This window comes from Silurus aristotelis (genome assembly GCF_946808225.1).
Source record: "Silurus aristotelis genome assembly, chromosome: 11".
Lineage (NCBI taxonomy): Eukaryota > Metazoa > Chordata > Actinopteri > Siluriformes > Siluridae > Silurus > Silurus aristotelis.
The window spans coordinates 7,300,932-7,315,841 of NC_139584.1; the positions used below are offsets into that span (position 1 = coordinate 7,300,932).

The following is a 14,910-nucleotide window of genomic DNA, read 5'->3' on the forward strand; positions in this document are numbered from 1 at the left end:
TGTGGGATGGAATATTTAAAAGCACAAATTAAATTTCTTATCAGGTGTCCACAAACTTAATTGTTCCTAATTTGTAGTTTATTTATAGTAATAAAAAAATCAATCATTCAATGAATAGTAAAAATGTACAGGACTGCTACACCTCCAAAACACTTCCTCATTCACAAAAGTACAAACAAGCAGATTTACAATGCTGTATCAGTGCATGCATTTTTACAAATCAAAGTCCAAGTATAAATTAATTAACAACATCAATCAGAAGGAACATCAACAGCAGTTCTTTGAGTTAAATTTTAGTTGATGGCAGGCCAAGAACAGAACTCAAGACAAACTACATTCATTTGTCTGGACTTGGGAGATTTTCATTTCTCATTTATGACAGACCCTTGAGTATTTGTCTTCAGCAACACCAATAAAAAGTTAATCTCTCCTATTTCTCCTTGGGATCTTATCTTCAGGACACTGTTGTAGGGCTTGTCATGTTGAAGGATCAATATGTTATCTGCAAACAAGGATTAGGCTGATTTCATCTGTCTTTGTCTTTGCATAATACAAGTACTGCAATGAAATGCAGCATCTACCAGAAGTGCAAATAGTAGCACTGGGCAAATATTAAGTTAAAATAAATGTTCATATACATACAGTATCTCAAAAGAGTGAGTAAACTCCTCACATTTCAGCAACCATTTTAGTATATCTTTTTAATGGACAATATTATAAAAATAATAGTCAACGTGCAGCTTGTATAGCAGTATAGATTTACAGTCCTCTGAAAATAACTAATTATTGTCAAAATAGCTGGCAACAAAAGTCAGTACACCCTAAGTATTAACAGCTGTACGTCATGCAACCATGCAGAGCTACATGTCCTATTCATTATGTTCATTTTCTGTTCTGCTTGAAAGGACCATACCAAATTGTATATCTTGTATTTAAACAGTTAGAATTCAGTGCTTTGACTACAATTCTCTCAAACTGGCTATTGGATGTTTAACATGGTACATCATGGCTAAGAACTCTCTGAGGATTTGAGAATTCGAATTGTTGCCTCCACAAAGATGGCCAAGGCTATAAGAAGATAAGTAACACCCTGAAGCTGAAGGTGATGGAGTGGCCAAGTATGTATCCAGACCTGAAACCTATTGAGCACCTGTGGGGTCCATCCTCAAGCGGAAGGTGGAGTAGCGCCATGTGTCTAACATCCAGCAGCTCCGGGATGTCAATATGGAGGAGTGGAAGAGGATCCCAGCAACAACCTGTGCTACTCTTGTGATTTTCATGGCCAGAGGATTAAAGCAGTGGTAGATAACAATAGTGCTCACACAAAATATTGACATCGACAGTTTTGACATGTTCACTTAGGGTGTACTCACTTTTGTTGCCAGCTATTTTGAAAATAATGGCTGTATGTTCAGGACAGCAAATCTGTACTGCACAAGCTACACAATGACTACTCTAAAATATATGCAATTTCTATTTCTGTATAATTGTCTTGAGAAGATACTACACTATTCTGGGGAGATGTTCCAGTAGATTTTGGAGTGTGCTTGTGGAGATTTATGCTCTAGGGTTAGAAGGCCTGCAGGGCAGTCAGTGTTCTAATTCATCCCAAAGGTGTTTAATAGAGTTGAACCCAGAGCTCTAAAGCAGGCCACTCAAGATCTTTCACTCCAATTCATGTAAAGCATGACTTCATGGAACTCGCTTTGTGCACAAGGTCATTGTCATACTGGAACAGGTTTGGTGAAGGAAAAATGTAATGCTACCACATCCAAAGACGTCCTTTGCAATTATGCGCCTCCAACTTTGTAGTAACCATTTGTAGGAAGAAGCACATATAGCTGGAAAAGTCAGGTGTCCCAGTACTTTAACTCCAAATAGTGGCATACAGTTTAAATGTTTAAACTTTATGTAAGCTATACTTTACACACAAACAGTGTGATTAACTTGATAGAACTTAAATACTGTTTTGTATTTGATGTATATTGATATTTGTTGGTACTGTCTCCAAGATTCATTATTTTATTGTTTTACATTTAGAAAGCAGATATAAATAAGGCATTAGCTGACCCAGAGCAATAATTCTGCCATATATCACCCAATATGGACGCTACTACAGAAAATAAACAATTCATTTGGGATTCAGCTGATATTTTATGCCAGTTTTCACTAGTACTGTTTCGGGTGTACAAGTATTGTGAAGGAGGAATTTTACTGTATGGTGTTTCCTGTACATATGATGACAAACTCCTGAATCTTAAAAATTTTATCTCAGAATTTGATAATAATTTTTAAGCCAAAACTAATGAGACCTTGTTGCATGTCGGGGGGGAAAACAAAAGATTGACAAGGATACAACCTGTTCCCATGGAAACCTGTGCTATTTCTGGCCTTTTGCTCCAAGTGCCATGAAAGATTTTCATACCCCCCATTTGTTCAGAGAAGGTCAAGAAAAGCTGTCTGGGTTTCTTTTGCATAAGCTGGAGACTTACCTGCAGGTGTGGAAGTAAACTGGGCTATGAAGAAGGAAACAACCTCTGGATTTTTATTAGCTAAACTGACAGCAAAAGCTGGGTTAGATATGAAAGGAAAAAATGAAAGACGGAGTGGTGTGATCCTAATGCTATGTGGAGTTTCCACAAACTATGAGGCTTGCGCATGCATTTCTATAGGAGAAGCATCATAGCGCAGTGATTAGGATGTTGGCCTTTTGATTGAAATGTTGTGAGTTTAAATACCAACAAAGCCAAGCTGCCTCTGCTGGGATGTTGACCAAGGCCCTCAACTTTATGTATGGGATAATTGTGAGTTGCTCTGGGTGTCTGCCAAATGCTGTAAATGTAAATTTGTTTATTTCTCAATAGCTGCATGGCCGGGAGTCTTTTATTCCACTACCACTACAGTGTTAATTTTTTATATTAAGAAAAGAACACCTTATAATTTTGTTTATAATTGTATTTAAAGTTGTTAAATATCTAATACAAGCTACTTCTTGTTATTACTTACACAATTACATGTTATTACTTACACTATAACATCAGAAAAGCATTCTAAATGGTAATGATTGCTTTTGGCTTCTTTATGCCAAAGCTTTGATTTATTCTTGATTCTGATCGATAAGTATATCAGGATAATATTCTGTTAAGAAACAAACCACAACTGAACGTGTCAGGGTATTGGGGAGCAAAGATTCAAATGCACCGTTTCCATAGGAATGTTATTGCTCCAACATGGTCTGTAGGACAAGAAGCTGACAAAGGTCATTGTGATGATCTGGGAAACACACAGCTGGGAAGGGCAGTCATTCATTGAGGAAGTAAATTTGACACAAGCAACCTATCTAATTACGGTTGCAGATCAGATATAAGTCCAGTTGACAATCCTGATTAAGGTTTTCTTTTTCATGAGGACAATGCTTCATTCCATAATCCACACCTTATTCAGGAATAATAATGAGTTTACTGTGTTGCCCTGGCCTTGAAATTCCCCACATCCAAATCTGATCAAGCATGTGTGGAATGTGCTGGAACAAAATGTGTGATGCGCTCCATCGCAGCAGCTTCACTTCGCAACTTATATGATTCTAGGGATCTGCTGCAGACAGATATCACAAGGCACCTTTAGAGCTGTTTTGAGGGTAGTGTAGACCAACAGCAAACAACTAACAATTATTCATAATAAACAGAACACCATACTTCTGGGGAAAAAATGCAAACGGGAAAATGACAGTAGCATGGATACATATGGGCTACCAAATGCCCTACATTTATTGGCTGATAGATTTGACAGATTCTTTATTTACATACCTTCATTATCACACTCCAAAATATACATTATACACTAAACACTCACCCAACAAGCATCTCAGAAACAGAGTCAGATGAGTCAGCTCTGATCAGCACTTCTACACCTTTATTTTTTAATAATCCCCAACACTTCCTCTCTCCAGTCTCCACGCCACTGCCTGCAGTCTGGCCATGACCACATCTCTTAATTACCGGCATTGCCTTAAATGCCCCCAAATGAATGAGTGCTCTCGTCGTTACTGGTGCGCTGTTAAAAAATTACCTTTTTAATCCAAATGTAATCCAGCCAGATTCATTGGCAGCAACTTCGAGAGCACTCAAACCCTGCGCCATAATAAACAAATAGAAGAGAGAGCAGTGCTTATACGGGGTGATGACTGGATCCTTATGCTACAACGAATTGCAATTTGGCCTCTGTAGGTAAAAGGCGGCAGGTGTAATAAATGCACTTAAAGAGCTGATTTGTACTACCAGATGCTTCCAATAAACTCATAAAGAGAGTCACATTTTGTATTAAAACAACAACACAGTTTTAAACAGAAAAGAGAGGTCTTTCTTTTAAAAGATACAGTAGCATGTGACTCGACAACTCAATTCTGATCCCAAAGAAAAACTATGACGTCACATCTGCCGAGCTGTGCTTACACATGTCTGTTTCAGAAGAAACCTTTTTGGTTGTTTCCTCGTTCTCTAGTCGTTCTCAGGAATGGAGTAAATGTGACAGGTCAATGTTTGATTGAAAGATGGCGGAAAACTCTTTAGAGAGCAGATCGTGCAAGGCCATGCCATCGTGGGCGTATACCCAGCGCTCTCCTGTCCAATTGTAGCGTTTCGGCCCGCTGCAGAAACAAAAAGACATGTAGGTCATTACTAGAAGGCAGGATTATGCAAGTGTAGAGTTTTGCTGAATAATGTTAGCTGAAAGGTCACAATATATTCATATAATTCATATTAAAACCAGCACTGGCTTCAAATACTGGATAAGAGAGGTTTTGCAACCTTCAAGTAACATCATACTGTACCCGCGATGTTTTAAACTAATTAGTCAACTCTAATATTCGCCCATATTCAGACCTTTAATAACAGCTTCATAGGAAAAATGAGATCAGTTAATTCCTACTTCTCCTTAATATTCTGAAGCTGCAACAGCAAGAAATAATTGACCTGCTTTTAACAAGAAATAAAACGATTAGAATGATGCTGTTATAGGAAATTAATCATTGACAATCTAAAGCACAACTAATATAGTATGTGGGAGTAAAACCAAATAACTTAAACAAACTGTAAAGTAACTTATCATTGTAATTATTATAGGGGAAGAAATTGTAGCTTTACATCAGTGTGAGAAAGTGCTGAGATTTGAGACTGCTTTTTTTTAAGTAATTTTTGAAGTAATCTTCAAAAACCTTCAGCAGAATAATACTAGTACATTTGTTGTATTGACATGTTTTAGTGTGAACAATGTCATTTAAGTACTACAGAGTAACAACTAGTTTCAGTATGGCCAAGATGCCACTCTTGGGCCCTTGATCTAATGCTCTCTGTGCTCCAGTGGCACTGGATCATGGTTTACCCTGAGCTCTGACCCTAGCTTCCTAACATTGCTGGGATATGTGAAGAAATAATTGCAGTGCTGTAGTCTACATGACAAGTACAAATTATATATACAGTGGAACCCACTTATCTCGACAACCCTATTAAGTCAACGTTTTTGAAGTGGAACCGCCAAATTCTCGCTTTGTCTAAGCATTTTTTATCGGTTATGTCTTGATGTTTTTTATGTCGCCGAACCCTGATATCTCGAGCACAAGGGGGGAAAAATTTGCCATTTAACGTCAGTTATCTCGATCTGCACTGTGCAGCCGCAGAAGAACTCGCAAGAGTGGCGGAAAAATCGAGCCTTACAGATGCTCCAGGTGTTGTATTGTATACTGGTGAATCTCTGCTGTTAGTTACTGCACATATGCCTTTTGTTGTTAAATGTTAAAAGGTGAAAGTACAAGCGCGGCGCTGAACAGCACACGGGAGAACGTGGGATGAGCAGCAAAAGCATAGAATGAACACCGGCAGGATCGGGGGGGAATTCCGCGATGCGCTTTGGGAAGAAAAGCGCAGCCGTTGAGAGAGTGCTGGTGGGAAGACACGTACCGGGATACACATGAGCGATAACAACAATGTGAACCAACATATACCAACAATAACGGACAGTGAGAGTGTGGAAGTTTAAATAGGAGCTGGTGATGATGCTAAACGAGCACCATATGTGCGCAATTGATGCCGGGAGCTTCAGAGAAAGCGGCCGAGAAAGCACCTGCCGAAGGGGGCGTGGCAGGTGGATTCCTGACATATAAACATGTACTGTATGTATTTTTATAACATGCCTTCATCAAACAAATCGCGGCAACGCTGTTGTGTAAAAAAAACCTTCAAAAACACGTGCATGCACATTCTCCTTTATTAACGCACATCATGTACATAAATAAATTTCAAGCACGTTAATATACTGCCGCCATTTTGATTTTCGTTTATCTCGATCATCGGTTACCTCGATGCTTTTTGGCGACCCCCTAGGACATCAACATAACCGGGTTCCACTGTGTGTATGTGTGTGTGTGTGTGTGCGTGTGTGCGTATATATATATATATATATATAAAATTATTTTTTTATTTTTTTTTATACTAAAACTGTTTTTTTTTTTTTACTTTCTTAAGTAAAGAAACATTTTCATACTTCTTTTCTGAAGCACAGGCTGAGATGAGACTTGCCTTGTTGGAGAGGAGAGCCAAATCTGTCGGTTGGGGGTTTGTTTATTGATTACATAAGTGCCATGGTCACCTCCTACTTTCACGGTCAGGACGCCACTCTGTGGAGAGCAGAAAGATGAAGATAAGAGTTCCTTCAGAAAACATCAGAGAAAAGCTTCATGTTCTCATGCTAACACTGAGTCAAATGTGCTGATGAGAGCATTTGTATATTCCTGCACTATTTTGATTTATTATTCCACTAGCTCAGAGTTTTTCTTATGATCCAGGGTTTTTTTTTTGGAACGCTTCCCAGAAAGGTTTACAGGGCATCTGGTGGAGCCTAGAAGTGTGCACCAGAACTGTGGTATAGTATTTAGCTACTAGTTAATTTATATTTGTGGAAATCATGCAAACTAAATAAATTAGAATATACTGCAGGTGTAAACAGGTCTAATACAGACACTGATAGTTGAGACCAACGATAAACTGAAGTGATGTAGCTGAGGTTGAGAAACTGTGTGCCATTTTAGAACATTTACCTTTGGGACACATCAAGATTGATCATAATAAAGAACTATTCCCAATCCCATTTTTGGGTTTAAATTCCAGATATAGATATCCAGAGGATTAAACAGAGAATGATGTGTTATACCCCTAATTTGAACTAGGAAGAAAACTTTTCCTCTCACAGTTGTGCTCTTTTAGTCCATTTCCCTTTATATCACTAGAGAGCATCTATTACATTTACTATAATTAACATCACTGCGCATGTGCCTTCAGGCCACTTATAAAAACCTTGATCTGTTTTAGCTCAAGCCATGTTAAGGATCCTTGATGAACACATTTCCATTACCCACCTGTAGAGAGACTTGATTAAAAGAGTTTTCTTCAGGAATAAGGAGGAAGATTTATTTAACTACTCGCATACTTGAGGTAAAAATTCAGTCATTACTGAATATCAGGAATGACTGATCACAGATTAAATTATTTTCACTTCCAGCCAGGAAAAAAAAACAGGGGAATGTATGTATAAGAGGTGCTTATGCTTTAACATTCTCCTGCTGCTATTTGGACCAAAAAACAGAAAAAGCAAGTTGGTGAAAAGAGCGCATGCTTCAGCATGGGTTCAGACAGCAGCTGTCTGGTTACATGATTTAATAACAGAGTATTATTTAATCATCCTACTACAGGCAACACGACGAAAGGCAACAGAGGATCTTCAGCCTTTCAAATAGCACTAAACGTTTACATGCTATACTGAGAACAGCAGTGCGTGTCGGCTATGACACTTGCATATGAGTGCAGAATCTCGGTCCTTCATGGGGGGCCTGACAGGTCATTCCCTCTTCGGCATTTATCTGGAGGATAAGGAGGTAAGACAGAGGGTGTGAACAACCAATCAAGCTGTCAGCACGCCTCCAACACATCACACTTTCACGAGCCGCTGAAATAAACCAAGGTGCAAGCGTGTGTTCGGAGCACACCGATTTCACATAGCATGTTTGGCTTGCTTCATAGTCTCCCTATGGATCCACTGAGTAGAATAAATCTTACTCTACCCCTGACATGCAAGCCGTTCCACAAGGTTCAGTAGATGGGCCGCTTTACTTGATCAATTCTGGTCAAATTTAGCAATTACAAATTAAATCAGAACAGAGTAAACTGTTTGCTTTCGATTGCTATTGCTTTCTTCTGTTAAGATGTTCCACTAGATTTTGGCATGTACTTGTGGAGATAATTGATCATTCAGTAATAAGGTTGTTAGTAAAGTAAGGTAATTAAAGATTACTCTTTAAAAAAAGAAAAAAGTGCACTGTGTTTTCTTTATGTTTTTGTTTAGAATGATCCCAAACTTCTTTGGGATGAATCCTATGGAAGCCGTAATTCTGACTTTCTTCCTCGTAATTCAGACTTTTTTTTTTTTTTCTTCATAAACATCCGATATTTCTGGTGCATCCACCGGTAACCGTGTTGTCCGCCTGAAGTTTGAAGCTGTAGTATGAACGAGGCCTCCTCTGCTTCTTCTGCCTTGTTCTGTCTCCTCCAGCTCTGATTGTTAGACAGGGATCAGAGGATCAGTTTGATACCAGGCGATTTCCTTCATTGTAGCCTTTTTCAACTCTGAATTGAGAGGGGGAAAAAAAACTAAGAATTGCGAGAAACAAAATTAGGCAATTTATTTGATGGGGCGAAAACGGCATCTATATGAATCATCATCTCACACCTCGCTGTTTTCTCGTTTCTCCATTTTTTTTATTCTGCAGCATCTCCTGTCCAGAGCGCTTCAGAGTTTACTGGATAGTGTGTGAGTAATAATGGTCAATAGAAAACGCAGTCCTCCATGTGTAGTTAAATGGACACCACGAAGATACATTTTTGTAATCGAATTAATCGAGGAAACGTTAAAGCCCTGCTATTGTGTGCCTCCAAATGTGTGGTAACAATTTGGAGAAGAACCCTGGCTAAAAAAGTGAGGTGTTCCAATACTTCTGTCGATATAGTGTCAAGAGAAAAGCTATAATAGCTGTCAGTAAGGTGACAGAGCTGACAAACTCTATATGGCTGCTCGTGTGCATGAAGTGACATTGGATACGTCCTGATATCACATTAACACAAAGCTGAGAGGATGGCAAGTCCACTACGCTTATAAGGCATAAAAGCACGTTTATCAGAGATCTGTTTGGGTTTTAAACAGTGTCAGGTGCAGTCTGAAGTCAGGGACATGATCGTTGTTAATTTCTACTGTGACCTTTTAAACTTTTTGTGAGATGAGCGCCAAAAAGGAGAATCAAAAGGCTTGTGGTTGCTACTAGATGCATGAAGCAGGTTTAAAAATCATCCTAACCAGCAGCAGAAAATAACATCTGTACTGTGGACTGCATGGAGGTTGCTTTTACTAGAAAGCCTGATATGCTGCATTGCTGACATGCTGTCCCTTCATAAATCCTGCAAGAGACATGCATTAACAAGAAACATCCTGTTTGTGATTAACTATTTCTTAAAAGGGTCACTTGCACGAACACACACACACGAACACACACGAACACACACGAACACACACGAACACACACGAACACACACGAACACACACGAACACACACGAACACACACGAACACACACGAACACACACGAACACACACGAACACACACACACACAAATACCCCACTCCACTTCCATAAGAAAATATGGAAAAACACTATCATGAAACTTTTAAAGCCTTGTTCTAAAATCCAGTTTCTTTTAAAACAATGAAAAATAAGAGCAAATTACTCATTTTCTTTCTTGGTTTTTAATTCAATTAATTTTCCTTCAATTTTATTATTGCAAAATAAAACAATTCTTTTCCTAGTGGACTTCACCCAATTCAAATCATGCACAGCCGAACACATGCATGAGCACTGATTAATGGGTACCAAAAAAATAGCAAACAAACAAACAAAAAAACCCACATCTATCAGCACAGATCAGGTAGTGTCTTGCCTGATGTGTTTCCCATCTAAAATCCTATCCCAGTTTACTGTAAACCAGCTTTAGGTTTTTAACAGAAGGACCACAATCACCAGCATAAGGACACTCTTCATCTCAAAGTATTTACTGGAAGATACGTCCTAATCCTAATGCCAGACCAATTTGGCAATCCTGATCAATCTGCTATTTCATTATTAGTCTATTAGCCAAATCTATTTCCCTACATTAGATGTCAATCGAAGAAATAAGTCAAGATGTGAATAAAAACACACAAAAAAAATAAAAATAAGTACCACCACACTTTTTTTTTGTATCTGGACCATACTTGGTACTGCCCCATTTACCACCTGCATCATCATCATCATATCTCTTCTCAGTGACCTTTTTTTTGTGGGTCAGAATGCACTGAAATTCGACCTGGTTTTACAGTCCACCTGCTGAACAGCTCTGACTGACCTGGATAAAAGAATCGATAGCGAGTAGAGAGAAACATTGCTCTGTACAATCAAAACCATCATGAACATGAAAAACGGCACTATGCAAATGTGTGTTCGGTGTTGTGATCATCTTGAATAAATTCAGACACAGGCAACCAGGTCTCTGCATCACAATATTCACACAATGCCACCAAAACACCAGTTTTAATAATGCAGCATAGCATTCATGGACTACCTGAAGAGTAATGTGTGTCAAAATTTCACATTTTGTCAATATTGTGCAGCTTCACTACGTTAAAAATTGTACAGTATGTAATTCAAATGATATAGATTATGAATGAACAGAACCTATTCCTATCCAGTCTATTCCAAATTAATCATTTTAAAAATAATGGCAATAAAATTCACATCAAAATGCATTATGACTGGCAGAGGCAGCCTGAGAATTGCCTGTATTTAGAAATCTAGAAGCGTCACTGCCCTTTAGCAAGCCCCAAAGGAAGTACACATTAAAGCTGTATTTCCCGTCATCTATGAAAAGTAAAATCAAGATAAGAAGAAAAAACCAAACAAACTAACAAAAAAAAAAAAAACAACACAGTCTGGAGCATTACACTGATCCTGGGTCATTAAACTTAGATTTGTAAAGCAACAGCGGCGCCATGTGGACATATACATAAACTGCACCTATCAGTCCACAGTAAAAGAGTTTCTTATTTATAAAAATATTTATTCATTATTGTTTACTCACAGAAAACACCACATCATAGTCAGGCGCAGTGAAGCTCTCATCAGTGAGATCCTCGAAATATTCTGCCATTGCATCCAGCGTCTCATCAGCCAGCTTTTCGTAGATGGATTCTGGCAGCTCCCTACTGAGCAACAGAGCAGGAGGGGAAAGAAAAGAAAATAATAAATAAACATGAAACATGACGTGGTCCATTTAATATATAGCAAATTACTGAGCTGCTGTATTTCCATTTCTGTGTGCTCCTAATAACAACCCCATAATCCATGTAGCATTTAATTCGTTTGTAACTTTTCCATGCAGAAAAAAAATATGCAATTAGACTCATTTTTCACATAAATACTATATGGTCAAATAAATATGGACATCAGATCTAACAGTGGTTCTTCCCCTGTTGCCACGGTGTTGGAAGCATGCAATTGTCCAGCAAACCTGTTCCAGCATGACAATGATCCTGTGTACAAAGCCAGTTTAATGACTTAAGTTTCTTTTCGGCTTCTCCCGTTAGGGGTCGCCACAGCGGATCCTCCGCACGTTTGATTTGGCACATGTTTTACGCTGGATGCCCTTCCTAACGCAACCCTCCCCAATTTATCCGGGCTTGGGACCGGCACTAAGAGTGGCTGGGGATGGTTCCCTGACCGGGAATCGAACCCGGGTCGCAGCGGTGGGAGCGCTGCAACAAAGCCAGTTTAATGACTATATGCTTTAAATGGGTTGGAGTGTTCTTGAGTGGCCTGCTATAAAACACTGACATCAACCTTACTGAACACCTTCAGCACGATTTGGAACACTGATTGCACCCCAGGACTGTTCCCCCTACATCAGTGCCTGACTTTTCTAAAAACCCTTGTGGCTAAAAGAGTTCAAATCTCCTCAACCAAATCTAGTGGAACATCTTTCCAGAAGAGCGGAGGTTATTCCAACAGCTAATGGAGACGAGTGTGGAATAAGATGTATCATATGAGACTCTCATGGTCAGGTGTCCACAAACTTTTGTCCATATAGTGTATGTAATAGGGATTAAAAACAATGCATTGATTTACTTGGACTGAAGTGTGCTGTTTTCTGCAAGCTGGCGGGTCAAGTAAAGTCCTCTTCGTTGTACGTGTCCTCCTGCAACATCTGTCCACTGAAAGAAGAAAAGATGAAGTAAATCATCATTTAAGATCAACGAATAATGCAGGAACTGAATAATAATAAAGCTCACTAAATAAGTCGAGTCGTTTTAGGGAACAAAATGAGAAAAAATGGCTATTGAATTGTCTTCTCTTACTGGAACACAATTCAAGACAATACATCCCTCTCTCTGACTCCTCACCCTCCTCTAATCAGAGCATCCATGGTACCAACACCAGATTTTGCAGCAGATTCTTCTATGAATACTAATCACAATGCTTTCTCCTTGCATTCACAGATAACACATCCATAACTGCTGTCATGTGTGTGCTCACATCTCAGTAGTGAAGTACCCTGGACAACCTGCAGTCCATGTTACTCTGATACAGCTTAAGAAGAGCTGATTATGATGAATCAGGAGTGTGGGGAGCAGAAAAGAACCTTGAGATGTTCTCGGGAACATTGAGATGTGCAAAACAGGGGGGTTCTCCAGAACCTTAGATGTGCAGAACAGGGGATTTTGAAGAACCCCTGAGATGTGCAGGACGGAGGAGTTCTCCAGATCACTGAGATGTACAGGACAGGGGGTTCTCCAGAGCACTGAGATGTACAGGACAGGGGGTTCTCCAGAGCACTGAGATGTACAGGACAGGGGGTTCTCCAGAGCACTGAGATGTACAGGACAGGGGGTTCTCCAGAGCACTGAGATGTACAAGACAGGGGGTTCTCCAGAGCACTGAGATGTGCAGGACAGGGGGCTCTCCAGAGCACTGAGATGTACAAGACAGGGGGTTCTCCAGAGCACTGAGATGTACAGGACAGGGGGTTTTCCAGAGCACTGAGATGTGCAGGACAGGGGGGTTTCCAGAACATGGAGATGTTCGGGACAGCTGGTTCTCCAGAACAAAGAGATGTACAGCACAGGGGTTTTCCAAAACACAGAGATGTACAGCAAAGAGTGTTCTTCAGAACCATAAAATGTGCAGGACAGGGAGTGGTCCATGAACAGGGCTAGGAACCCGTGGCCTAGGACAATAAGGAGAGGTGCACAGTGTCCATGGGTGTAGGTTTACCTGTACAATGAGTTAATAAATCGTGTAGGTGAAGCTCTAAAATCTAATTATGTACAGGAGGAGTTTACTATATTTCAGAACTTATTTTTCTATAAACTTGTCCTTTCCTGTACACTGATGTTCCTTCAGCTTCCTCAAAAGCCCAAAAGCTTCATCACTCCTCTCTCTGTCTCTCACCTTCATTTCCTCTGTCCTCACTCCATAGGCGGGTGGAGATGACTGGGACACGCGCTGAGGACATCTCCACCTGCTCCTCAAGACACAAGAACACAACCTGCACGCTCGCGCTCCTGACCTCCACATGTTCTACTGCCGAGTCCACCAGGACGCGCGCGCTCACAAACTCTCGAGTCGAGACCTGATAAACCGGAACCGTCTGTCCAGCGAGCAGCCTTCAAAATAAAAGTCACCCATGGCAAAATGAACATATTGACGCAACACATTTTTTTTAATTGTTGTTTTTGTGTATTGAACATATTGAACAGGATATACAGCACATATACACAGGCACTAATACATGCGAACTATTAAGCAAGGCACATATACAATATAAGTGCAAAGTACCAATAACTTTAAAATATACTTTACATATATTCTGAGAAAGCAAAGAAAAGGAAAAAAAAAAGGGGGGGGGGTTAAAGTAAGGGTCTCTTCATTCCTCTTTAAATATATAAAGTTCTCTTATTGTTTTAACATGTTTCTGGGTCTTTATACTTGTTATATATTTAAATTATGGAAAATTATTATGAATATAGTCTCTTTTAAAAACAGAAAAATAAGGTTTCGTCTTCATACATTTGGATAATTAATTTAATGTAATGAATTAATGTAAGAGGAAATATGCCAAAACCAACATTACATTACTTAACAATTTATTCTAATTGCACTCCAAACATAGTGGGTTTTTTTTAGTTTTTTTTTTTACAAAATTGGGCAGTAACTGAATTTTTGTCTTTTACAATTAAACTTTGTGTGTTTTGATAGATAGATAGATAGATAGATAGATAGATAGATAGATAGATAGATAGATAGATAGATAGATAGATAGATAGATAGATAGATTAGTATTAGAATTAGTATTTCTATTATTATCCTCCATTTATAAAGGCCACCGCTGAACGGCCACTTGCATGCGCAGTGCTTGGGCTTCAGGCTGCTGTATTCCTGCAGACGGCCTGCAGGGGCGCTATGTTCTTGAACAGGGCCTGCACCGGGCGCTGTGGTCCATCAGATGGCCTGCAGGGGGCGCTGTGTTCTTTCAAAGAGCCTGCAGGGGGCACTGTGATCCAGCAGAGAGCCTGCAGGGGCCACTGTATTGCTTCACAAAGCCTACAGGGGGCACTGTGTATTTGCGGGGGGCACTGTGTTCCAGAAGAAAAAACCTGCAGGGGGCGCTATATTCATGTAAAGAGCCTACAGGGGGCGCTGTGTTCTTGCTGAGGGCCATGCAAGGGACACAGGTTTCCTGATAAAGGCCTGCAGGGGGCGCTGTTAGCTGTCCCCGAGCCGGGC

At 39.7% G+C, this 14,910-nt stretch overlaps 1 protein-coding gene across 2 annotated transcripts; it reads right to left on the reverse strand.

Annotated features, from left to right (window-relative positions):
• Positions 1-3,725: 3,725 nt before the first annotated feature.
• fxn (frataxin) lies at positions 3,726-13,779 on the reverse strand. 2 transcript variants are annotated; one of them, XM_083555296.1, is made up of 5 exons: positions 13,576-13,779; positions 12,253-12,338; positions 11,210-11,333; positions 6,573-6,670; positions 3,726-4,645 (listed from the first exon to the last, which is right to left on the reverse strand). In XM_083555296.1, exons 1-5 carry the CDS (start codon positions 13,699-13,701, stop codon positions 4,507-4,509), a joined length of 573 nt encoding a protein of 190 aa, XP_083411422.1. In that variant the 5' UTR covers positions 13,702-13,779; the 3' UTR covers positions 3,726-4,506. The 2 variants fall into 2 exon arrangements, with proteins under 2 accessions (XP_083411422.1, XP_083411421.1); XM_083555295.1 differs by having other exon boundaries at positions 4,359-4,645; positions 6,538-6,670.
• Between the last annotated feature and the right edge of the window lie 1,131 nt (positions 13,780-14,910).

Bases quoted from the DNA above. Each gene is read 5' to 3' on its own strand.
- fxn (XM_083555295.1), bottom strand. From the start codon at position 13,701: ATGTGGAGGTCAGGAGCGCGAGCGTGCAGGTTGTGTTCTTGTGTCTTG. The intron at 12,339-13,575 runs GTGAGAGACAGA...TTCTTCTTTCAG, and splicing joins TGAGGACAGAGGAAATGAAG to TGGACAGATGTTGCAGGAGG. The intron at 6,671-11,209 runs GTGAGTAAACAA...TGCTCTCCACAG, and splicing joins ACTATGATGTGGTGTTTTCT to AGTGGCGTCCTGACCGTGAA.